The 26,662-nt window shown below is 36.0% G+C and overlaps 3 protein-coding genes and 1 non-coding gene across 6 annotated transcripts in view; 2 read left to right on the forward strand and 2 right to left on the reverse strand.

The window, feature by feature from the left end:
* Positions 1-26,198, forward strand: part of LOC109037469 (uncharacterized) — a 33,400-nt gene extending 7,202 nt beyond the window's left edge. Inside the window, exons 3-4 of one of the 2 annotated variants that reach the window (XM_072300583.1) lie at positions 701-759; positions 24,123-26,198. In XM_072300583.1, coding sequence (XP_072156684.1) covers positions 701-759; positions 24,123-24,471 — 408 coding nt within the window. In that variant the 3' untranslated portion in view covers positions 24,472-26,198. Of the gene's footprint in view, positions 1-700; positions 760-14,173; positions 14,312-24,122 lie in introns of those variants that run through there. The other variant, XM_019052163.2, reaches the window with a different exon arrangement.
* TRNAS-GCU (transfer RNA serine (anticodon GCU)) lies at positions 2,114-2,195 on the forward strand. The gene has a single exon. It is a non-coding gene; the product is annotated as a tRNA-Ser (tRNA).
* Positions 2,520-7,622, reverse strand: LOC140224626 (uncharacterized). Its single transcript, XM_072300582.1, has 4 exons — positions 7,041-7,622; positions 6,339-6,468; positions 5,576-5,665; positions 2,520-4,780 (listed from the first exon to the last, which is right to left on the reverse strand). Exons 1-4 carry the CDS (start codon positions 7,083-7,085, stop codon positions 4,236-4,238), a joined length of 810 nt encoding a protein of 269 aa, XP_072156683.1. The 5' UTR covers positions 7,086-7,622; the 3' UTR covers positions 2,520-4,235.
* LOC109037467 (uncharacterized) lies at positions 8,783-16,768 on the reverse strand. Of its 2 annotated transcripts, none has more exons than XM_072300580.1 (5): positions 16,628-16,768; positions 13,166-13,253; positions 11,887-12,150; positions 9,929-10,433; positions 8,783-8,900 (listed from the first exon to the last, which is right to left on the reverse strand). In XM_072300580.1, the coding sequence occupies exons 1-5, from the start codon at positions 16,751-16,753 to the stop codon at positions 8,831-8,833; spliced, it is 1,053 nt and encodes a 350-aa protein (XP_072156681.1). In that variant the 5' UTR covers positions 16,754-16,768; the 3' UTR covers positions 8,783-8,830. The 2 variants fall into 2 exon arrangements, with proteins under 2 accessions (XP_072156681.1, XP_072156682.1); XM_072300581.1 differs by lacking the exon at positions 16,628-16,768 and adding an exon at positions 13,888-13,949.
* Positions 26,199-26,662: the final 464 nt, after the last annotated feature.

Genomic DNA, 26,662 nt, shown 5'->3' on the forward strand with positions numbered 1-26,662 from the left:
ATAACGACATTTCTAGATAACGCGGGATTGCTTCTCCTCTCTTTTTTACCGTATATCAAAGGAATAATTTAAAGACGTGTTATTTTCAGAGGCAATTTTATAATATAATTTAAACCCCCACGGGTAAAAAGCAATAGGAGGCACCCTAGTCCTCGGAAACTTAAAATTGTGGCGTTGCTACCAGTCCAGAAAAGAGCGTTCTACGGTTATTTTGGGATAAAATGGGCCCAAGAATGTCAAACCGAGCGAGAGCTATGGCTGTTGAAATTTGCAGGCAGAAAAATGTGGTTTTAACAAAGAGGCTCCTTCAAAGTTTTAATTTTCCATGCTCAGGGCACTGAAATGACCAGATTTTAATACCACATTACGTCCTCTTTTGGCAAAGAAAGTAGCTTTACCTAAAGCTAAAAACTTATTATTTGGTGCAAAAAAGAGAATTGTACATAATGATTAACTTTTTAAGTTAACTTTTTAAGCCAACGCGGCAAAAATTCCATAACTTAGGTACTGAGATATTTGCCTTTGAGTGTCCTACTGAGGTGCCATTATTTTTATATGAACGGTTACGCATACAATTTACAGACTCCTCTCACCCTTAGGCAATTATGGAATTGCTTTTTTGCTGTCAGCAAACAATCAACATGCAAGGAAGAAAGCATGTGTTCTAATACTAAATTATTTTTTCCATTTTTCGTTGCAGATAATATGTTTGATCTCGTGTTGCATCCTGATCTCGATCTGCGAATCTGCTCACCATCAGTAAGCATTTTTTTACTTATAAACTAATTTTTAATTTTAAAAATAAATGGTTGCTTACACATATAGCATTCTACTTGTTTCTTTTTCAATTAAAATGCGGTTGGCTCTCATTGATCGGTGATATAGAAAATTAGAACATTAGCAAATTAGTGCATAGTACGTACGTATGGTTATTTTAAATTCAGACCTCGATACATACAATTCATTTTATCGTATCTAAAAAAAAAGAAAGAAAAGAAAAGAAAAAAAAATTAATCACTGCTGATTGAGGAAGGTAATGTGTGTACCTCAATTTCAATTAATTGGTTTGGTTTACTAGTTTTTTTTTTAATGAAGATAAGTGCCTACATTTTTTTAAAGGGAGTTGCACACTCGTCATCAGAGTAGGAGGCCGTTTCCCCTTCCAATCTTTATGAAAAAGAAAATGGTGATAGAGGGAGACAATATATTGACTGACAACTTTGCTTTACAAGATAAATGCATTTATTTAAGTAGTGGTGAAATATTACATTTGAAGTACAAAATACACACATATTTTTCCCTTATTTCTAAACTTTGCCAATCTTGAATCAATAAATTGTAATTCTTCCGTTCTATCTTGAAACTCGAAGTACTAAAAACAAGTAGAAAGTAAGCGGTTACGCAAAAAAAAAAAATCCTTTATTTACCTATTTAAAAAAAAATCAAAAATGAGAAATTGTTTTTCAAAGAAAAATAAACCTACGGTTGAAGTTGAAAATTGCGTATCTCCATTTGCAACGTTGCAAATTTTCCTTCATACTTTATTAACTGTTGGACTAAAACTATTTTCGTTTTCATTTTGTCCGTTGTGCTGGGGATCAATAGCAAAAATTGCAGTCTGAAATGTTGTTTAGTTTTCTCATAAGGCATAATTAACTTGGGAAAATTTTGGAACATAGCACTGAATTTGCATGATTTAAGACTTTAATCATCGGTAATTAACATGCCGTAATAACTTCGCAATTGAACGATTGAATTTTTTAAAAAGTACGATATTTTCCTCAAGGAACGAAAGAAAAAAAAAACCAGGATTAAAGTGTATTCTAATTTTTATCTCGCCTCCCCTTGAAACCGGGTCTCGCACATCGGGAGAGGTCGATACCCCTCACCCATGCCCCTCTCGTAGCGCGATGAGGAGACGCGCTGACAACCGCGGCGCGCGTCGCGGTCCGGGCAGAAGTGCCGGCAGGGGGGAGGGGGGCGCCGGTTTATCAGTCATAAAAAACGAACTTTTTGCCAAATATCCTTATCAGGTTCGGATTTTTGGAGGCCCCCAAAGAGGTGAAAGGCGCCTTGCGTTTTGTTGCGTATTTTCCGCTTCGAGGCGACATCTGACGAGGTGGCCGAGTGGTTAAGGCGTTGGACTGCTAATCCAATGTGCTCTGCACGCGTGGGTTCGAATCCCATCCTCGTCGTTGAAATTTTATCGGCAGTTTTAACTCTTGCAGTGTGCCGGATTTTACTTGGTAAAGGTTGCAAGCAGATTCAGGGTCTTAATTTTATTTTTGTTGGCGCATAAAAATGCGCTTCCTGGGAATGAAATTTAGGTGTAAGGGTGGAGACTCAATTAAATATGCACTGTTTTTTTTGTTTGTATTTTTCCTCTTTTTTTCATTCTGTTATTCATTGTCATATTTTATTCAGTATGAGGTTTTATTGGATTTACTTGATGTCTCCATGATGAAAATTTTCGGATTGACTAAAATAATGGGGCTAAACTAATCAGAAGAGGATTGTATCTATGTATCTTAAAATGATATATATTTGTCTATTAATGAGAATTTAGAGAAATTCACTCAATAAAAAAATTAAAACATTAAAAAGTAAAAATAAATAAATGGTAGTAGTAGTAGTAGCAGTAGCAGCATAAAAAGTGTATTGGGCTCCTACCATAGCATTTAGTAGCTATTATAAGACACGTGAAGTAAATAGAAAAAATGAATATTTTTTCAGATTTTTATTGATGTAACTCAGAATGGGTGAATAATCTTAGCATGTTTAGCAAAATTAAGAAACTTGCACTAAGTCTCTTCATGATTCTATCGACTGATTAGAGATATTTTTTTGCGTTCATAAAATTTGAGAGGTGATTATCTTCTTAGTAGAGAGGACGAAATTCAACTCTAGATTTTTAATGACATATTTTCCCTCCTGTAGCTCATTTCCTTTTTGTAGAATAATGAAAATATGTTTTTGCGAATGACATTTTTAGGGGGTAATAGGATCTTAATTTACTAAAACAAGTTCGTTTAAAGTTCATGATAAACTTCGAGTTTCATATTGATAATATACATTCAATTTTTTTCTCTTTTTTTTTTTTTGATTTGTTGTCTTTTTAACTTAATTAGTCAACTCGCATATTGTTGATGATTAGGATTCTACTTTTTTTCCTTTTCTTTTTCTTTTTTACCAATAATTCAATTTTTTTGCTGTACATTTGTGAGGGCACTTTCAAATGTTATTGATAGTTACTTCTCATACCTTGCAACAATCAAATGGCTTAATTTACATCAAATGGTGCATTAAGAACCAATTGTCAGGAATAGCTGTGTGTATGTGTATTTCTTGATGCCTAATATGTGCACTAGTCTGTCAAGGTACTAGCTGATATCATACATAGCTTGGAATATTTTGCACTTAAAGGGTCCCTCGGAAAAAAAAGCTGTGTGCAGATTCCAAGTCCCTATCCTATATCACGACCTGCCGTGCTTAAGAAAAACGTCACATGGACATTCGGACGTTGCCTCTCTTCTGATAAAATATCCATTTCCAAATATAGATATGGATAATTGAATAAAGTCAGATGGGGAATGTCCCTGAAGAAAAGAAAAAAAAAAAAGAAAAAAAAAAAAATATATAGATATGGATGCTTTTCTTTGAAATTCCAATCTACTTAGATTAAATTGTAAATACAACTATTTAAGAAATTAGTGAAACATGTATAGATTCTTTAAAAAATTCAGTTTTATCCGCAAATTTTGGCAACATCTTAATGCTCACATGAAGTATTCCTGAGCGCGGCAGTATTAGACCAAGTACCTTAAAAAAACCGCATTAGAAGTATCCACATATCCTGCAGGTGACGAGACTATGTTTTGCCTTCAATTCATGATATAGGCAAAAGCGAGGTCACTGGAGTCGCAATAGTGGTATTTTAGTCTGCATTAGTTCTGGAGACGAATTTGAAATATGAACTTTTTGAAATTTTGGCGAATTACAGTAATACAGTGTTTTCTCCAGACTCAATTCCGAGCGACATGAATGGTTCATTCCGCCAAACTCTCGCACATATGTAAATTGATGCAATATTTTAACAACTATATTAAAACACTCGGAGCACCTACAGATAATATGAAAAATATCGAATTGAGAATATTTAACCTCAAAATTCATTTCGTGCTAGATTCGTTGTCATGGACGAGATAGCCCCAACATTATTTGAATTATCTCTTTCCCTAAGTAGCTACAGTCGTCCCGTTTGAGGGCGTGTTTGCGTAGCTGGGTGGGCGCAATTCAGAGGGGCCATGATACTCTACAGCTCCCTCGGGGCCATGAAAAGCTATGAAAATTCGATACATACGCCGGACCGATAATACATGGTCTCGCAAATCTGAACCCAAATCTTTGATGACCATTCTCGCAAGTTCCCGCTTCGCCATTTTTCGCATTCCTGCTCGCGTGGCACATAGTCCGTAGTTCAATATAAAACCCGTTTTGTACGCAACATTATCATCCGTCGGCACCATCAGGTGATTCATTCGCCCATTCGGGGTGTCCTCGTCAGTGGATACCTCCCAGGAATCCGCCATTGGGCAGAACGACAGAGCCATGAAAATTCTGAATGCATCTAAATTTTTCCAATCAGACGTTATGTTGTCCTTCATTTCGTCCACCATCTTAAGTTCCATGTTCATCTCCTTTTCAAACTCAGCAAAATCCTCGCGTATCAGATTCGCCGAGAAAGATGTGTAGTTCAAGGGCTCTTTCGGAATGGTCTCGTCTACGAAACAAATGTAGATGCTTTTCTATTTACAATATTCACATTTTAGAAATAAATGCACCGAAAAATCTAGTTGTTCCTCGAATTATATCGGTGTACTTCTCTTAAACGGTTCTTTCGCCGTAAAAATTAATAATACTCACAGGTGCAGCACTAAAGTATGATGATTGATTTAGTATGTAAGCAAACACAAAATTTCAAAAATAACACATCATTACAAATTTGGCACACCTTATAAAGTGAATACTTACAAAGAAAACAACCATTTTCCGACCCAACCTAGCCCATCAACATTTTTTATAGAAATACCTGATTTTATTACTTGACAGAACCTATTTTCATCAAAACTTGTCGAGGACATTATAACGTCAGCCATCCAAAAAAAAAAAAAAAAAAACGTTAATAGATCCCTCTGTTAGAAAATGTCACAAATATTGACCATGGAAAGTATGGATTTATATGACTAAAAAAAAAAACCGGCAAATAAAGTATCCCTCAATCAACTCAATAGTATTTACATCTTTTTTATAAAATGCAAAACGCCTCATAGTTTATTCAATACACAGCTTTTATGTGATTCATTCAATGGAGAGATTCTTGTATAAATGAAATTATTTTTTCATAATAACTTTTCGTTTAGAATTGGTTTAAGACTTTTTTCTCTAAAAATAACTGGCTGACTCTAATTGCATGACTTTGAATAAGGGTTCAATGAGTGGTCCTTTCGCTCTGTCGAACATGATATTTTTGCAACTCGATTCCTATGAAACAAAAGGAAAAAGGTAAAAATCTTACTTGACTTGGAATCGGATTTTTTTCTATAAGTTGTTTTATTGCACCACTCATACTGATTTAGCTGCTCAAAAGGATCTGCCTGGAAAAAGACTGTCAGCACGAGATTATAATCAATATTATGCCATATGCAATACGTTAAATGATAATTCTGTGCATTTTCATCTCTAACAAAATTTTGATTCACCGTGAGAATCTGAAGACCAGATCAATCAACATTTCGTGCACCATGAAAATAAAAGACCCTGTGCAAAGACCAGTCTTATTGAAATCTTTGTTAATTTGAAAAAAACCGGTTTCAATTTGTAAAATTATTGAAAAGGAGCAAATATAAAAGAAAATGAACAAGAATCTTCTTCCTTCATATAATAGACTGACCTTCACTTTCAGACTTATAAGTATCGCATTTAAGTTAGTCTATGATGGACACATAAAAGTCTCTGTCAGAATTATCAAAGCTTTTTTTCTGACAAAACAAATAGTCAGAGCACATTTTAAAGCGGTACATCGATTCATGTTTGATAAAATATCTTGTTTCCAACGGTTGATATTCCCATTTCAACACTGTTCATTTTCATTTTTTATTCAAAAGAGTTATATTTTGCCATTTATTCTCTGTTTTCAATTATTCGAGGCTCAGTTTGTGTAATGTAGCAAAAGGCCCTTTAAAAATATCCTTGAATTAGGATCCCTGACACCGCGCATATCATATTTCCCAAGAAGAAGAAGAAAAAAAGGGGGAGAAATTGAAATATAATTTACTAACATGCATGCCTGGATTGCACAGCGTATGGGCGATTTTGAAATTTGGATCCATACTCCTTCGAGGAATCATCATATCTTTGGAATCGTTCGAACAGTGAGAAGTGTGCTAATATTGTGACCGTATGAAAACTCTGAAAAATTTAAATACCATGAAAGAAAAACAACAGAAACAAAACAACATTTTTGGTTGCAAAATTTTTAGATGCAGAAAATATTGAAATTTGAATATCCAGAAATATTTATTTTGCATTTATATATTAAGTTGCAATGTAAGTGATTTCATTCTACAGGAACGGGTGCTTCATTTAAACCAACCACAACTAAAAAAGCATTATAAAAATGTATTTAGATGTCATTTCGATTAGATGTACCGATGAATATTACTATGTGTATTACCCATTATTATTAGGGGTACTTTATGAGCCATACAAAGTTTTTCCGTGAATTTTTTACTGTTACTTTCGAAAAATTCTTATTTTTTCCTATCACACACTGTCTTCAGAATTTAGAAAGATTATTCATCAACAAATTCATCAAAAACATCGTATTTTTCCTCTGAATTTCACATTTGAAAGGATTTATTTGTATCTACTTATTTTTCGAATAGTTCGAGTTTTTTTATGAGCCCAAAGTATTTTAGTCATTTCATCGAATAATTACACTAGTTATTAATGAACAAAAAGAAAAAAATAACTAATATTACCAATAATATTCCGATTTTTCCATACTTCAAATCGATCAAGTACATATTGGAGAAGACACTGGACTATTTGGGACGGCATTGTAACAATAAGGAGTATGCTCACTCAGTTTTAAAATGGAAACACGTCTAAAATGAATCATGTTTATTGTTAATCATGTCTTCTTCACTGCTGATAACATTATCTCGTTCTCATGACCTTTATGTCAATTAATTGTTCATGGAAGTGATTACAGTGGAAAATTAAAGTGCTTGACCAATTCTTCTCATTATGTTCTGGTGTGCTTTACAAATAGTAACGTCTGTACCGAATTGATTTTATCGATAAATTTCAAATAAAAATCCTGTAATTGTTTAATAGGTCTGAACAAATTAGTTTTTTTTATGAGGATTAAAGTGAAATGTCGCTAAATATTCTCACCGGGCAGATTCTTCTATGTTTTAAAAGTTGACTACTTTTTGCTGTGTTGATTATCTATATAGACATTCCATCAAGACATAATTTGGTCAATATTTTTTGAAAAAGATTACACTGCTCAGTGAAAGATCACGCTACACTTCTTAATTTACTAAAGGACGCTGTTTAATTTTTCATTTATAGCATTTATTATTATTCTCGTACATATAAATTTTCAGATACTAACAACCACGTATCATCCTTCCATCATTCCGTGCGTACCTTTCATCTTTATCTGACCCCGGACGGGAGGAATCTAGTTATTCCTTCATGGATACTTTAAATAAAGGATAATGTTACACGTCAATAATTATTCAATACATAGAAAGTAATCCATATGCAAACGAGTGAGATTAAAGATTCCTAATTCAATACGTTCCAAGCATATTTCGATGAATCATTTAATCTCCGATTTTGGTTACTCAACGCTGGATTTGATTTAGGGTCTACTTTTTACTCGCCTACTACTGTCGAAAAAATCTGGTGTAAATGTAAGATGTCGGTAAGACAGGGCTTGGACACGTCTTGAAGAAACTGTACTGAGAAAACCGATCGCTCTTGTTGTTGCACAATAGTTTCTGCTCCTATTTCGTGAAGTGCACCGAAACAAAATCCCAGTGCCCTCCTTAAATGAACTCGGCTGATGAAGTCGATGGGCTATGTTGCATGTCATGCACCGTAACCACCTGGGTTACGATTTTTCAAAGATTGACTGTTTTCCCATATTTCCTCACTCCAACAAGAAAGATTGACTACTCAGACGTTTCCGTGTTTTATGGAAAATAACTTTGCATTTCATGCGTGTTCATCAGATTTTCCTTTCGATTTAGGTACATCTTATGATGCCTGAAAAGCTAATTAAGATTATTAAGTCACGTATTATTTATCTGTGATAAGGGAGCTGTGTTAAGAGAGGCTGCCATTAAAGATGCTTGATTGGGTTCCTCCTGGGAGGAGACGAAGGGGACGCCCGGTGAAAGGGTGGCGACAGGGAGTTTTCGATAAGATGTGGGAGTGCCAACTCCCTGATGACTTGTGGGAGGACCGAGTTTTGTAGCGGTTAGGCGTCGCAGAGTGCCAGAAATAGACTCTTGTGTATGTATTATTTATCTGTGATTGATTTTTTTTAAAAAAAATATTTTATCAAAAAGGAAAAAAAACTCCTCAATTTTAAAAAGTGTAGAATTTTTCAGTGGCACCTTCATTACTCAGTGGAAATGAAAATCATGCATGAAATCTGTTTGAAGGATGTGATTTTCCCCCAAAATATTCCAAATATTGAACAAAATTAAAATACCAAACATTCTTCATTTATTCAGTTTTTTGAACATTTGAATCATGGATATAATATTGTGTACATGGTGAAATGATCCTTGGTCGTCCCAGTTTCAAACATTTGATTTTCTCTGAAAAATAAGGCCAATGCAAAGTACCGTGTTCGATAAACTAGTGGGAAATATAATATTTTTGTCCGTACTTACAACAGTTTAAATTACACACATACATCTCGCGTGCAAAAGAAAAACGGCCGGATGAGCCTTCAGACGTTGTTAAAGTTGATACAAATCAAGAAGTTTTAACGAAATCTGTACACATTTTCTTCCCAATTTTTCAGAGAATTTTTCTCTTAATTTGATAAAAAATGCTTTTAGGTTTCAAGGAATAACATGCATGACTTTCCCCAAAAATAAAAATTTTCTGAGGGGAAATTTGCAAAACTCGAATGATTATACAGGGTTTTTCTCCTTCCCGCATTAGAAATTTCGTTATCTAAAATATTTGATTGGATTGCTCCATATGTCTTTGGAGACGTCCAGTGAGAAAAGCTAACAGCTTCTACTTTTCGAAACTGGTAATGTCTTTTTCCAAAAATCCAATATGCATAATTATACTCGACACAAGACACTCTTTGAATACTTTTATCTCCTTAGATAAAGGTTGAAATTTTAAGAGGCAACTTATTCGGCTTGAGATTTCCCTTTTTGGTTTGTTCATTGTCCAAATCGGTGAATTTTAGGCAACTTATAAGACAATCTTACATAACACGGCAAAAATTCTGACTGACAGACTCAATTTAATTCACGAATTTTTGATTTTCAAAATCCAATGGTAGATTTACTTTCCTTATTTTGATTTTGTGGTTAAAACCACATTAGTTTTTGCTTTTCTTTGAAATTCTGATAAAAAATCATGACCGTTGAACCAAACGAAACTCCTATCCTATTTTTTAAATGAATCTTGAGAGGCGCTAAATTTACGTGGGGAAATGGGCAGAAGCATTCTCTAAAGCCAACTTACATTTACTAAAACTGTCCAGAGAATGTATTTTTTACAAGTCACGAGGAACAAAAGCGCCTTTCAACTGCTACCGAAAATGACACACTTACCGATGACAGCGCGGCTTGCAATGTGCAGTTGTATAGTAGATACTTACGTTTTTCTCCTGGTTGTTGACTCAAGTTTCATTGCAATCGTTGCATTTGAGTACTCAACAACCGCTTTGGGACCACAAAATGAAATGGCAATTTTGTACACATCATCTAGGGGTGGATGTCTGTTTTCCAGCTCAAGACCAAAACGCTGGTCGAACATAGTCTTAAGGCACTTTTTGGCGTCTTTCCTTAGATCTTTTTCAGACTCGGAGACGACATAGTTGACGATGAAAGCGCTTCCAGAATTTCCTTGTTTTGGTACTATGAGATGATCACAATAATCATCCCCTGTTTTCATACCTCCTCTTACCTCGTATTTTATTCGTATCTTACAGAATGCTTGCATCATGTACGCCTTGTAGTTATATATGTGCCAAACTGGAGGCGTTTCCTTTGGCATGTGATCCTCGGCAAATTGAAATTCGTCGTTCATTTTCTCCTCGAACTTTTCAAATTGTTTGTCAACCAGGAACAGGGCAAAAGGAGATGGTTCGTCTGGTTCCTGCGCTTCGCGTGCAAACGAAAATCGATTAGTATGTAATACAAAACAAACAAAAAAGTCTATTACTACAAACATAAATACAATAAAAGTCTGAAAAATTAGAATGAATCTATTTTTTTTAGACTGTCAGCATCTCAGTGATAAATCAGAATCGTAGCTTTTTCAAATATCGTAGTGAATTTCAGGGCCTACCGCCTACCTGCTTTTCTGATCGTAATTACAATGTTCATTTTGTGTTTGTAATTATTTCAATCCCGGTATAACTTTGAATCGGGCTTGCTGTAGGGATTGGTATCGAGACCGAGACGTTTATCTCAGGAATGAAATATTTATGGCACAAGTAACATTGTAACTACGACCAGAAACGTAGAAGGGATCTGGATTCTACTGTAAGCATAGTGAGGGCAACGAGATTTTTCCTCCTTAGTTTATGGCTATTGCAGTTATATGGACGTATTTCTGCCAAACGGAACTATGTGCATTAAGACATGAGCCCTGCGACCCATAAGAAAACACGCATAACGGGGGCTTACGTCATAATGCACATAGTTCCGTTTGATAGAAATACGTCCATATATGAAAAATATTCATTAAATATGTGTCTTTATACTACAATGAAACCCATTTTGGTGCTGTTAAAATTCAGCTGGACCACCTAATCTGTTTTTTTAAATAGATCAGAAATAGATAGAAAGCAAATAAAATTATCTTCTTTGGAAAGATACATTAAAGATTGTGGCCATTTATCTTACTCTATGATACGAAATCTTGAGAGTGACACGTAATGCATAACGCTGCAGCAGTAGTCAAAGGGTGCGAAACTCCTCGGGGGTTGAACTGCAAAGCCGTTAGGGGGCGTACCCCAAAGTTACTTTACAATGACATTATAGTTGTATGAAGCTGCAGGCTTCAAAAATGAACAAGGTTATAAAACGTATTTATTTTTCCCATCACTAATGTGAAAGTTAACAAAAAAAAACTATCTATTTCTTGTACCATTATGCGCTATCGTCAACACAACAGTATGCCAGTTTTCATGCGGAAAAACTCAAGGACACCCTGCGGTGAAAATCGATGTAATTTCGGAAATAACTCGGAAGAACCATTGCGGAGCTCATGCAATAATGCACAATTGACGACGATTCGCGTCTTTTGTATCTCAATTGAGATGGTCAGGTGAGCGTTGCTCTTTACCTTCCTCAAGATAGTTTTTAGTCAAAAATATATTAATTAGTCAAATTTTCGAGATCCGTTTTGCAAGAGGATGAAATGAACCTCACACCTAACTCCACTTTAAAATCCAACGAACATGACCACCACACTATTTTTCTAGCAGATATTAACTAATTTCTTCGTGAAGTAAGCACCAAAGACTATCATCTTAGCAGCTATTATCCTTAGATTTGTAAAGCCAGAAATATTTCTCAAGCATATCTGATAGTGACGAGTGACACTTACGCTTGATAAGCTCCTTACGCAGGTCCTTATCCTCTAGATACTCGTATTCTTCTACGTACTCGATTTTTTGTTGACTCAAAGCGGGATGTTCCACGTATTCGTATTCAGGTATATCGAAGGTATAGACGTCGGGCTCAGGTGTTGTAGCAGGCTCTAATATTGCCCTTACTGTATAAACATCAGGTTCGCGTTTTGTTGCAGGCTCTAATATCGCCCTTAATGTAGTGGGTCCAGGAGCCCCCAAAAGTAATACATGATGCTTGCCTAAAAAAGAAATTTTCTTCCATTTCACTACAGCAGATATTTTATTTGAAGAAAATACTCGTAAGCAATAGTATGACTCTCTAACATAATGTAGGTTTCATTATTGACCCTATTTGTTGAACTCAAAATTGACTGAAGTTAAATAAATTGCCATTTTTTAAACGGGGGAACACGTTCAACTGCATTTCAACGTTGTGAAGTTCTCACTCGAAAATTTTAATTTTGCTAACAGATTGTGCAGTACGAAGTACCTCCAACTGAAAGTTTCAATGATAGTCCTTCCATAATTTCGTAAAAAACTTAATTGTGTGAGTATATTTTATAAAAAAATTGGAACGGAGGAGCGCTCCTTCTTATATATACAGGCCTGTTCTAGACCATCCGCACGGAAAATTGGTATAAGTGACGTAAGCGCAAAATTAGGATATTAATGTTATCGCTATTTTTAACGTTATGACGTAAAAACTTCCGAGAAATCCGAAACAAGCTGGAGCTATAAAATATTAACGTTTCCAGTTCAAAATATTATTTTTGAGAAAAGCAATCAGGCCTCACAAGAGGGTTGGGTTGCACTCTCACGATATGGGAAAAATCTCCTTGAACTTTTAGACATAGCTAAATATCTGGTAAATAAAACATAAGTTTCTTGATAATTCATGTAAGCTGATATTTCAAAGGATTGTAGCTATAATGAAAAACTTTGTGACAATTTTAAGAAAAAAGTAGTTCATACAATTTCTCAAAAAGTGAATACCTTATCCTGAAAAATTTGGCAACATTCGAATGTTCAAGCCTCGTTTTTACTCAACGCGACCGTATAATGCAACTTTAGCGCATTCATAGACAAACAAAAGAGCTAAATCACTTGCAACTTATTTTTCTGGATACAAGAGAGTGTTTAATGTCGGAAGTTCAAAGTCTAACTGTTTTATCCAAAATGGCAAAACAAAAAACAAACAAAAACAAAATAATGCCCATATTTTTATCATTCGTCTGAGGCTGGAATCGTCATTACCTGCACTCACTGGCCTTTCTCTTGTTTTTATTGGTGGACATTCGTGGCTCAATCGAGGATAATACGACCAAGAAAATCCTCTCACCAACTGGAAAACATAACTAACGTAAATGGTGCAAGCAATGTAAATAAGATCTGGTTTAAAATACATTTTACAAACTGACATTTCGGCTGAGATGAAAAATATGCTTTGAGGTTAAATGTAAGGTTCACAATGAGCCAATTTTTGACTCTTTCTAATCTCTTTAGTTCATCTGAAATCATTGCTTCTCATGACGTGACGTGGGGAATTTGTCATAGAATTGTAAAGGTCAATAACTTATTTGAATTCAAGGAAGTTAAGGGTGGTTTTTTAGCGTGACATTTATGGATTTAGAGGGCCGCAAATTGGTATAAAAATGAGGAGGGTAATTTATGTCTCTAAAAATTTTAACAAAGGGTTAATTCAACCTGAATAATAATACACATGAGTATTTTTTTTATTTTTTTCGGATGCATTTAAGAAATATCTCAATAAAACCAATATATTATTGAGTACTGATTGAGAATATTTTGGTTTTCAAATTACAATGTTAATGATACATATGTTATTTCTGTAACGAGCCAGAGGTAGTATTATCACATTGTAAATTGTAGCGTAATTAATCCTGGAGGCGAGTGGAGGTATAGGCACATGTCTGGTCCATGTCTACATTAGAGTGCGGATGGATACTTTCATTTACCTGCATTCCGTGTTGCTGCTTCCATGTTGATTGGTGGACATGCGTGGTTCAACTGATGAGATCGAGTAAATATTATCGAGTAGAAATTATAGAACAATAACTAAGATTGATAAAAGTGATTCTTACGTTTATCTCAACATGATCAAGAAGCATAAAATCAATGACGATACAGTAGACAAGCAATGATAAATACAGACTTAAAAGTTCTTGATTTGAATTAAGAGTAAAGCATTAGTTTACACTCGGGTATACTAGAGGTTGGTGGTAGTTTTGAGCATAAAAATCCCACATTTTCCTCGGTCAAAATTTCAAGTCAAAAGAAAATGAAAAGTTAAACTTTATCTTCAATATTTTCAGACTTATGGTGTTGCAAATCTTCAAACCTCTTCTTCCACTTCAAATTGATGTGGAATGTTACTAAATAGTTTGTATGCTAGTTACTTAGTTTGCGTTTTAAATGTTTCAAAGAATGAGATTCGTGCGGGGAAAAAGCAACGCTTTCAAATTCCACGGAGGAAAAAAGATACGTTGTACCATTTTAAGAAGCTATTCGATAAAAATGCGGTTATCGTGTGGTTACCTTAAACAGTTAAATGACCTAATTTTTGCAATTTTTTTTTTTTAAATTTTGTTTTCTCTTGGCACGGAAATCTTTTCAGTTGAATGTTTGTCAGAGGCACGTTGTACTGAACGGCTGAATGCATTTTTCACATCACCATGTTACTTTACGTATCCTTCCTGTCCACAAAAAAACTCAGATTCGTCTAACTCTGTCTCCTTGATAGAAATTTTGCACACGTGAATCGTGCAAATGATAAAAATTACACTTGGGCAATAAAGCAATTTGCAAACTTACATTTTTTTCTGAGAGACTGAATGAAAAAATTTAGTTGATGGGTTTAAAACCATATAAGATGCGAGAAATTTGTAAATGCTCTGTAATCGCCCAGCTTATCATATGAAGAACTGTCCTCATCGCGACATGGTGGACCTGTCACATGATTAACTCTTTGGTGCCTGCTTAAGAACTCACAATCAGCTAAAGTTTAGGCCAATAGGAGTGTATGTTTACCAATACACATAAGCAGTTACCATGTCTTTTCTTGTTTTTTTTTCCCCTTCATTTTATTATTCTATTTAACAATATATCTTGATTAAAACTACACACCCAATTATTCTTCATTTAAGCTACTTTAACATGCGTTTTTGCTATATCTAAAAGTGAATAAAAATGAATGGGGGGGGGGGCGGCGGGCATATTAAAGAGTGAGTGTATTTTTCTGAAAAGTAAAGTATCAAGGTTTTCTTTTTTTTAAATTCCTTAAATTAGCACATCTTTTTATTGATCATGAGTTTTAAATTAATTTTGGCTCCTGGAAACCTGCTCGAAGGGACAAAAGAACTAGGAAGGGGGATAAACAACCATTTACTGCTTTAAATGTCGACTCAAAACTGCCAGTTTACAAATTTCACACCTATTATTGTCATCAAAATGAAATGCTGCACTGATAACTTTCTTCGGTACCCAAGACATGTTATTCGACGAAAGCTCTAAATCCATTTTTTCCGTGCAACTTAACGAAAATAAATAATTCTCCTGAAATCTTGCTTTCATGCACTAGGATACCTTTTTCGTGGACTAACGACACGTATTGGTTCAATTAGTAAATAAGTAGAAAGACAATAATTTAGAGGAGCGGGGAAAAGAAGAAGAAAAATATGATGCTCACTCACTGCTACATAACGATTTTCGGTGTTGAGTTTTGGCATTGAACGAAATATTCTCTTCATTATATGTATTTTCATCATTGGGGAAAAAGAGGACATTTTTTTGACAACTGATACGAGTGTCAAATAGTTCTAAAAATATTACATTTTCACCAGAGTCGAACCTCTGAATTGCCACCGATTACCCTCCGCAAATGGCAGTTCTGCCAACATTCGCCCGTTTTGTCTTGAGGACCGTAGCTAATGGTTTCCTTCATTCTCCTCCCGACCGTTTATCTGTAAGTGCGGTAAATATAGTCCCGACGAAACGTTGGAAAATAGAAGTTAGGTCTGTTCAGTCCTATTTTTCTCAGTTTTCTGGCACGAAATTGTTACCAGTAATTGATCGGTTGCATAAATAAAATTTTTATGCGTTGTGACTGTTTCCTTGAGCTAAATCCTCGTAATGCCCTTTATTTTACGGACTTTTATTTTTTGCATGTAATTACGGCTCACTGCAAGTACTTACAATTGCGAATCTGTACATCCTGATGCAGGACTCCAGATCTGATTCCGAATTGCTCATTTTCTACGTTGTTTGCCTCTTCCAACTCGGTATCTCAAAATCAGTATACAGGGTCATTCAAAAGTCACGCACCTCTGGCCATAACTTTTGTTCTAATTATGATATCGATTTGCGGTTTAAGACGTTCTCTCTCATATCGAGGGGGAAACTTGTTTAAGTACTTTCCAGTTTTTGATCCCCTCGGTGGGAAGGGGGCAACTCAGAAATTTCAAATGGACACCCCCTCATAGCCAGTGGTGCGTCACTTTTGAATAACCCTGTATATGATAAAACAACGGATGAAAACGGCAATTCACTGTTCGGATCGGCTACTATAATCATATCATACTTCCGTGTCGTAGAAGAGAGCAATAACAATCTAATTTTTGAAATTGAATTTTCTTCAAAATTCCGGGAATTAGTTATAAAAGACCCCCATACTTCTGTTAAAACCACAAAATCCGCTACCTTTTCTATTATACTAGAGCTGTTGAAGAGGAGTCTGTGCTCAAAAACGACACCATTCCTGAGAAAGCCATTGGAAAATATGAACTGACGTTCAGTGTTCCTTATCACATTATCACCCTCAACCATTAGGTTTGTCAAACTAAAATTTCGGTTCGTGTAACCAAACTTTGGCGGTAGAGTGAACTGACAAACACATTTCGATTTGACGAGCCGAATAGTTGGGGTGATATAGAACAACAAACGTTCGGTTCGTATGACTAAACTTTTTTTTTCAGTGTGTCGCGCAGAAAGTCCACATGACGTCACAAGAAAGCTGCTCTTACCGCTGTTTTTGCAAATCAGTTACCTTTTCTGCCGGCATTTTAATTTAAATTTTGCGGTTCGTTATTTGTACAAAATGTATAGGGAAAAACGCAGAAGAATATATTCATAGCTACCTTGCATAAGATCAAATAAAAGGCTCCTCTTCATGGTTAAAGGTAAAGTTTCTTGATTCTTAGAAATCAGACACGGTGCCCCTGAACTCACTTTAAATGCGACTTTGTTGTACATCAAAAATTCAAGTTGGAGGTTGTAGTGGGGTACTCCCTGATGGGTTTTTGGGCAATTTCGAAATAGGTTGTCGGAGCTCCTCGAAAAATAATCGCATTTTTGTGGTTTTTTAGGGGTAAAATAGCAAAATTGGCCTCCGGGCGACAAATTAAACCCCCTCTCCCTCATCCTTGCCTTGACCGATCTGAATTTTTAGTATGTTTTTACCTGGTATAAGATGGGACTTTTCTGAAATTTTCATGCCCATACAAATTTTTTTGCTCCCGCGGCAGCGTTGCCAAGTTGCGGACTCCAAAATATCGAATTTAATGATAAAATGAAGGTTTCGGAGTGTGATTTCCATTCAAAATCAAAAATTCAAATTGTAAGTTGTAGTAGGGTACTGCCTGATGGGGTTTTGGCCAATTTCGAAGTAGAGTGTTTGAGATTTTTGAAAAATAATCGAATTTTTGCGGTTTTTTAAGGGTAAAATAGCACACTGAGCACGGGGCGGCAAGTTGAACCTTTTCTCTCTCATCCTTGCCGTGACCGATCTGAACATTTAGTATGTATTAACCTGGTATAAGATGTGACTTTTCTGAAATTTTCATGCCCATACAAAATTTTTTGCCCCCCGCGGCAGCGTTGCCAATTTGCGGACTCAAAAATATCGAATTTGATGATAAAATGAAGGTTTCGAGGTGTGATTTCCTCCAAAATTTCACGAAAAATGTGCAATCTGAGAGTTTTCGATAAGAAAAGGCATACTTGAACAATTTAGAGTTGCAGTGTTGCCAGCTTTTGATTTAAAATTCGTCAAAATGACCCAAATCGCGTTGCAACCTCGAGCGCTGGATTTTTATTTCGTTCAGAATTGGTTATTACGGTTCTTCTGTACTCTATGCATTTAGGTACCATGAAAATTATGCCATTACTTACTTGATGGGTGCAGCTAACTCAAAAAGAGAGGCCGGATAAAGCGATGAGTCGGGGGAAAACGAGCGGTTCGGGTTGACAGAAAGTTCTTAAATCTACTCCATCACCAGAAAGTAGAATTTGAGAACTTTCTCCCACCCCCCAAACCTTATCCCTGTTGCAGTCAATCCTTTGAACATCTGATCTGAAATTTTGCCCCCGAATTTTTACCAAAAACATGATGTTTTTTTGCACAAAAACGTGTTTTTATTTTTCATGTTTTTGGTAAAAATTCGGGGGCAAAATTTCAGATCAGATGTTCAAAGGATTGACTGCAACAGGGATAAGGTTTGGGGGGTGGGAGAAAGTTCTCAAATTCTACTTTCTGGTGATGGAGTAGATTTAAGAACTTTCTGTCAACCCGAACCGCTCGTTTTCCCCCGACTCATCGCTTTATCCGGCCTCTCTTGTTGAGTTAGCTGCACCCATCAAGTAAGTAATGGCATAATTTTCATGGTACCTAAATGCATAGAGTACAGAAGAACCGTAATAACCAATTCTGAACGAAATAAAAATCCAGCGCTCGAGGTTGCAACGCGATTTGGGTCATTTTGACGAATTTTAAATCAAAAGCTGGCAACACTGCAACTCTAAATTGTTCAAGTATGCCTTTTCTTATCGAAAACTCTCAGATTGCACATTTTTCGTGAAATTTTGGAGGAAATCACACCTCGAAACCTTCATTTTATCATCAAATTCGATATTTTTGAGTCCGCAAATTGGCAACGCTGCCGCGGGGGGCAAAAAATTTTGTATGGGCATGAAAATTTCAGAAAAGTCACATCTTATACCAGGTTAATACATACTAAATGTTCAGATCGGTCACGGCAAGGATGAGAGAGAAAAGGTTCAACTTGCCGCCCCGTGCGCAGTGTGCTATTTTACCCTTAAAAAACCGCAAAAATTCGATTATTTTTCAAAAATCTCAAACACTCTACTTCGAAATTGGCCAAAACCCCATCAGGCAGTACCCTACTACAACTTACAATTTGAATTTTTGATTTTGAATGGAAATCACACTCCGAAACCTTCATTTTATCATTAAATTCGATATTTTGGAGTCCGCAACTTGGCAACGCTGCCGCGGGAGCAAAAAAATTTGTATGGGCATGAAAATTTCAGAAAAGTCCCATCTTATACCAGGTAAAAACATACTAAAAATTCAGATCGGTCAAGGCAAGGATGAGGGAGAGGGGGTTTAATTTGTCGCCCGGAGGCCAATTTTGCTATTTTACCCCTAAAAAACCACAAAAATGCGATTATTTTTCGAGGAGCTCCGACAACCTATTTCGAAATTGCCCAAAAACCCATCAGGGAGTACCCCACTACAACCTCCAACTTGAATTTTTGATGTACAACAAAGTCGCATTTAAAGTGAGTTCAGGGGCACCGTGCAGAGCGATCATCGGAATCTTTCCCGGTTAGTTTTACTATTTTTGTTTTCCGGTAACCATGTTTAACTTTCATCAGTCTTGATTCACATATGCATATACAATAGCCTACATAGAAGGCCGTTCCTTAGCTATGAATCCTCGGTGATAGTGATAGAGAGCCAGTCGAAAGCGATTAGATCTAATGACCGGCGTAGGGATAGTTTGATTTTTATCACTGTTATTAAAGCATAGATAATACAGAACAAGTGCCTTCTAAGTTCCTCAGATCTGCTCATCAAATACTGTACTTATAAATTACCTCCGTCTGGTGTGTTAATGAGACGTATCTCAACTTGCGACTCTGATATACCGGAACCTTTTCATTTTAATTAAAACTGGAAACCACAAGTTTGAGTAGTTTTGCACCTGATTTAAAAAATGTTGATCGTACGCATAGTTATAGGTAAGATGAAGGAAAGGCGGAAACATTTTAGGTTGTAGAAAATTAATAAATTATGTTGAAAAAGAGGCGCACTCCTTTATTTCTGTAAGTGTGGACGCAAGTGAGATTGAAAACCAATTTAGGAAACTTTATGAGTTAACAGTGTTTAGCACTTCTCTTCAAATTCATTTCTCGTCTTTCTTTATCACTAACATTTAATTTACTGAATTGTTCGTCCGGAATGTTTATTTTTCTCTTTGCAAAGAAGTTGTAGTGTTACTGTCAAGTAATGAAATTGTCGCCTTCATTTTTTAAAAATGAAATATGAATTGAGATTTCGGATCTACGTGAAAGAGATACGCAATTTTCAAGTATCGTCATCGTTCTTAATCTCTAAAGTAGGTACGATTTTGAACACACGTCTTATCATTTACGTGTTTTAAAATCTTTCTCTACATTATTTTTACAAGTTGCGTGTAAGAAAGCAAATAAATTAGAAAATTCTTAAATATAAATACACAGTCATTACACTACTTGAAAACCTGGCAGCCTGTCTTTGAACCTAGAAAAAACTAAGAAAAAAATTGATAGTAAAAAAAAAAAAAAACGATTAAGGTGAGGTTGGGTAACTGGGCAGGAGTTCGGAGAAAAATGTCAAAATTTCAACTTCATGATTTTTTTCCCATCATTATATTGACAGTGGAGGCTACTTTTAAATTTTTTTTAGTAAGTACAACACCTTGTCTAAATGTAGGAAGAGTCAAAAGTCGAATTTCATCTTTCAATTTTTTCCCACAAATTTTCAAAAATTTCCCGTTTTTTTCACCCAGTTACCCAACGTCGTGGGGTAACTGGACTACCCCCCCTTAATTTTTGAGGGGGCATTATTTTTAATTCTCATTGGCCAGAAAGTGATGTCCTGCTCATGAAGGTTTAAGAAAATGTCATTTGAATGTATATAAACATGTTTAAGTGGTTAAGAATGATGTCGTAACAGTTAGCGGCAAAAAAACCCTCAAATCTGAGAATTGAATAACGGTAAAAAAAAATTGTTTCCTTGTAGATAAATGCTTAGAACTTTCTGTATTACTACTTATAAAGTAGTATTGTATACCAGGACACTGTTTGGCCACTTTTAGTGAGATTAAGCATGATACATTTTTAAAAAATGAAAAAAAATTAAGCCGCAAGGCTGATCTGGGATAGAGTCAGGCGCCAAAAAGTTCCCTTAATTTTTAAGGGGGGCATTATTTGTAATTCTCATTGGCCAGAAAAGAATGTCCTTCTCATGAGGGTTTCAGAGAATTTCATTTGAATTTATATAACCATGTTTAAGTCGTTAAAAGTGATGTCATAACAGTTAGCGGCAAAAATGTAATTAAGTAATGCTTAAGTTATGCTATAATTGACTTAAGTTAGAAGTTTAGTGTGCTGGGAACCCTGATTATTGGTCTTTGGCACTTAAAAGTCCACAATAGTCAATTAGTTTTGACATTTTCAGAAGTAAACAAACACCGAAGCACAGCAACCTTGCAATGGGTAACTGGGCAGGTGCCACCACTGCCACCTGCCCAGTTACCTTGGGGTGGGTGCCCAGTTACCCCACAAAGGGAAAATTTTCAAGGTAACTGGGCATCAACCCTTTGCAGCCAGTATTTTCATCCAATTACGTTGTAATTACTCACGCATTACACAAATACATCATACATGAAGAAGAATTGTCAAAGTTGAATAAAATACTTGCTGGGAGTGAGATATGAGGCTCTTTTCGGGACCACCTCCGGCGTTGTTTTGAAAAAAAAGCTGTCCAATTTTCGGCACTTCACCATTCACCATAAAATTTTTTTTTGAAGTTATGTTTACATGTTCTAGATGGTTTACGTCATAATGAAGGTATGCCAACAGTGAAAACAATTTTTGCACTAATCTGGTAGAAATACAGAGGGTACTGCCCAGTTACCCCACCGCCCAGTTACCCAACCTCACCTTATGCAGAGAGGACACTTGAATTCTGAAAGACTCGAGTCCTACCCTCTGTTACAATGCAACTTCATAAAAAAGGGAAGACTTTAATAGAATGGAAAGTTCAAATTTCTTTCAAACGAGCTAGCTAGGTATTTTTTTCTTTCATTAACTAATCATTAATTCATACAATCACTCTTAGCACTCTACGAGTGGTATCAAAGCTGGAACCTAGAAGTATCGATCAAGAGTATGAGTCCATTTGCTTGTGCAATGGATCTCAGGAGTGACCTTTAGCCTCGCACCAAAAAAAAAAAGGGGGGAAAAAAGAAAAGAAAAAATATAAAATAAACAATGAATTGATGCGAAAGAACTCCAGGTAAGTGGAAAGTTACGCACAGTATGCCCATGAATACTCTGTGTTGAAAGCTTGGAGCAGGTTTTCAGTATCCGCGCAAAGTTTATCATTAATCCGTGATCGCTTCGCATTGAAAGTTGCGGAAGCACTTCACTGGAGCAAGCCACGACCGGTCTCTCTTCATTATTTTTTTGTAACAATTCCAAAAACTCTTACTGAATGAAAAGTAACATTTGTATCTGTTTGTTTTTGTTCCCTCTTCTCATAAAAAGAACTATAATTTAATCTTGAAGCATAAAACCTATCATCCTTTGTTTTTTGCCCATTAGAAAAACGTAGTTTTTAAAGGAGAGAAAGATTACTCAACGTTGTAGAAGTGGCAAATGTTTACATTTCTCCTCTTAATTTCTAAATAAAGGTGCCTATTGGAACAACACTGTTGTGTTTTTTAACAATAATTAAAGTATTATTAAGATAATTGACAATGACGTGATGAAATACACGTATAATTCATTGGTATAACAGGCAACGCTGGAATTAAGTTACAGTGTATGTGAAACACGCTAAGCGCCCAATACTTTCATTTTAACCCTTGGATGCAACTATTCGAACTCCATGGATGTCCGTGTTGCATACGCACGGATTTGAAGGCGTTTTGACTGTCCAGGCACTCGCCGCTTCACCCGCGGTGGCGGGTTTTACTGAGAAGATAAAATTGGAGAATAGCTTTCAATTCTTTGTTTACACTACGAATATATATATTTTCACCACGGGTAGTTGCATACATAAGTAGGAGGTTCTGTGCGTCAATTTTGATATCACGATGTGTTGAACATGATTTGTTGAGAAACAATCCATGCTTAAGAGATGTTCTTGCAGTATAAATGAAGAGTTGAAGGCACTCTGTTATTTAAGATAAAAACCCACCGCACAATATAACTAGCCTCTTAGAGAGGTTGGACAAGAAATTTTCAACAGAGCCTGCAAATTTTGATGTTAATTTTTTCACATTATAAATTGTATGGGGTATTTCCTACAGAAAATTTGAAAGTGCTTAGAGAACCAGAGCGTTTCGGGGAGCAAACAATCTCCTTTAAATCGTATAAAATTAAGAGAATTTAGAAAGGAATAAGAACGAAAGCCTGCTTATCTGGTGGTGAACTGAAACTAAATAATGGCTCTTGTCAACACCAAGGGTAAGCGTTTTTAGAGGTCCAACCACGATTGGATTCTGGTGGTGGAGAATAGTGGGTGGTAACTATCAGGTGACTCTGATGCTCTAAACCCGAATTCAACATAGTTAAGAGCCTCAGAAAGTCCCCCAAATTTCGCTTTTTTGTCGTCAAAGGTCTCTTCCCGTAGCGTTTACAGATAAATGATCAATGTAAGTCAATTATTCGTCCCAATATATACGAGAAAACGCAATGATTCTCCAAAGTGCACCCGGAAAAGACCATTGTGTTGAACCAAAAACGTTTTCTAGCGCTAGATACATTTCATCTCCCCCCTTTTTTTCCAGCATAAATATATATAATTTGGACCGCGTTTAGCGGAAAGGATCCGAGCCGCATCAGCTATTTCAAAATTTAATTGGGCAATTTACTTCTTCACAAGAGAACTTTTGTGCGGATTCCTTTGAAATTTTTAAAGAATTTGCTTTGTATTATGCAGAGAAGTCACTGAAATTTGCATAACAATCTACACAACCGTTTTCATGTAAAAAAATAAAGTACCGAATTTAATTTGACATTATCTGTTGTGACTTAGTTCCTTTCTGCTTAACGCTGTCCATTTGCCCTACGTTTTGTATGTTCCTGTATTTTTGAGATTCCCGTCTCCTTGTTCTGTTCGCAGTGAACGTCACATAATCCACGTGCCGGTGTTCGTGCATTTCGTGCACCACCACCACAAGATCATCCAAAAGCGGCCACGGAAGGGGAAGGGGCGCTTCAAGGGGCACGGCCCCCCGCCGCACGGCCGGCCGCCGTACAAGTCCCCCTACAGATACAGCCACGGCTACAGCCACCACGGTCACCCGCTGCCCCCGGGCGCCTACAGGTCACTCCCGGTCAAGCACATCAGAGTGCCCGTCCACCACCATGTCTCGCACGCGCCGATCCCGCGCAAGCCAGTCAAGTCAGTGCCAAAAGGGAAGGGATTCCACCACAACCATGTCCACGTCTACCACGCTCACCCCGGATAAGTCGCCCCGTTTCTTCATCTAATTTCGTTGCTTATTTTCACGCCACTGGTTCCAGGTTTCTTAATTTATCGTGACGGCAAGCTCGCAGCTCGGCGTCGGTCCATGGAAAAAAAAAATCACGAGGTTCTTGGATGATATGGACATTTCCAATTAATTGGTAGTGCCCCAATTAATTATGGTAGCACCCCAATTAATTATGGTAGTACCCCAATAAATTAGGCAACTAACCCAAATGTTGCGGCACTACCCTAACTTGAGTTGCGGTACTAATACAATAGAAATATCCATATAATTAGAAATATCCATGTCATCCAACAAATTGGGAACGACTTCTTTAAATTTTGTTAAAAGGACAGAGGAAGAATCGTATTTAGTCATATGTGACAGCTCATTCATTCCTACTTCAGGTAATGTTTTTTAAGCTTTGTGTACACATGGTAAAGGGTGTTCAAACGCGCTTATGATCGCACAAAATTTCAGTCTATATCCTATTTTTCCCACTATGTTCAGCCGCCTTATTCCTTGAAGGCACCATCCCTGAGGCATATAAAAAATACGACCTCTTACGTTTTGGAACACTCTCCACGATCTTATGGCACAGCATATCGTACAAATTAGTTACCATGATCGAATGCGTCATTGATGTCATATCATTTCATTGCTATGTCATTGTTTCCTTGAAGCATTGTGTTTCATCAAGATCTAGCTTTCCATTCTGCAGATTTTTTTTAAAATTTAATTGCCTCTTTTCAGCACACACCGGTGAGAGGGTTAGTATTATAAGGGTGGATATAGTCAACAGTATTAGAAATAAGAGAATGTGCGTTGCATATTTTTATTTTTTCCATGTAAAAATATTAATTCGTGCCAAAAGAAGTGAACGCGTTCAGCTGAACATCTAGGATATAATCTTATTCGACTATAATTAAGTACATTACAGCTTTCTTTCATAAACCTTCTTCGACAACTACAAAAACATGAACATTATTAGATCCTCCCGTTTTCATCAGTTTGAATTGTTAGGGACGGTCAATGATTTCAGGGATTTTAATAACCTTGATACTTTTCATGTGTAATTTAAATTGGGATTAAGAAATCACGCGATCATCTTATGATTCTTACGATATTTGTAAAAAATAAGTGTTAAAAGTGTAGATTCCCTAGTTTAGTTGAACAGTTACTCTGTCAATTTTAGTTCATTTTTTTCCTGTTCTAAAGTATGAATATTACTGAAAATTTTATGTCAAAATCGAGGACTTGCGGGTGCGGAAAGGATACTTCTTGGTTTAAGTGTTTCAGAATTTTTTTAAATACAAGGAGAAAAAAGAAGAATTTCTTAAAAAGAAAATAAAACGGAATGTAAAGAAATGTAAATTTAGTTGCAAATACCTCAAAATTTCATGAGATCTTCGGCAAAAATCTCGAGTTTGCTGATCCAATAGCTATCTTAATGAAAACTATGAATGGGTGGTGGAGATTCTTAGATTATACTTTAACGGAGGAATGTCCATTCGCACCTAAGTACTCGGTAACCATTGACTTATTTGTTGTGGCGAGTTCTTAAGAAAATCCTCTTACACTCCCACAATAGTTTTTAGTGATTTGGATAGAAAAATGAAAACAATTATAATCATGTGTACTGTTACCATACCAAAACTATGCGTTGATCCATATGAAAAGTTGTAGCATGACCGGAAGAAAATAAAGTTACCATTTTTACCCTCAGCATTCAAATTGATATAATTTCCTGTCTATCTTACTTTCAACAACGCGAATCGGGTGAATTAAAACACCAATTTCTTTCTCTGTTCACGAAATAAGTTTCACCACCGATAAATTTGTGGTGAATTTTACAACATTGTTGTCACTAGATACTATCTTATGCATCTTAAAATTATGCAGCTTAAAATGCTTCCTCCATTTTTCTCTCCCAACGTTTTTTTTAAAAATCCAAGAACGCCAAGAAATTATTAAATTTTATTAAAATATCAATAATAAGTTTTTGACTAGTTTTCGTTATGGCTAAACGAGGTTAAATATTTTCAGTATCAATTCTTAAAATAATTTCGAATACAAGTATTTATAGAATTTGAGGATTTGTGCAATAACTGCTGTTTTTTAGACAATTTTTTTTAGCAGAACCGTAGACTTAAGTAAAAACTTGGCATGTTGTGATTTGAATGGAAAGGGT

The sequence above is a fragment of the Bemisia tabaci genome, chromosome 5, assembly GCF_918797505.1.
Source record: "Bemisia tabaci chromosome 5, PGI_BMITA_v3".
Classification (NCBI taxonomy): domain Eukaryota; kingdom Metazoa; phylum Arthropoda; class Insecta; order Hemiptera; family Aleyrodidae; genus Bemisia; species Bemisia tabaci.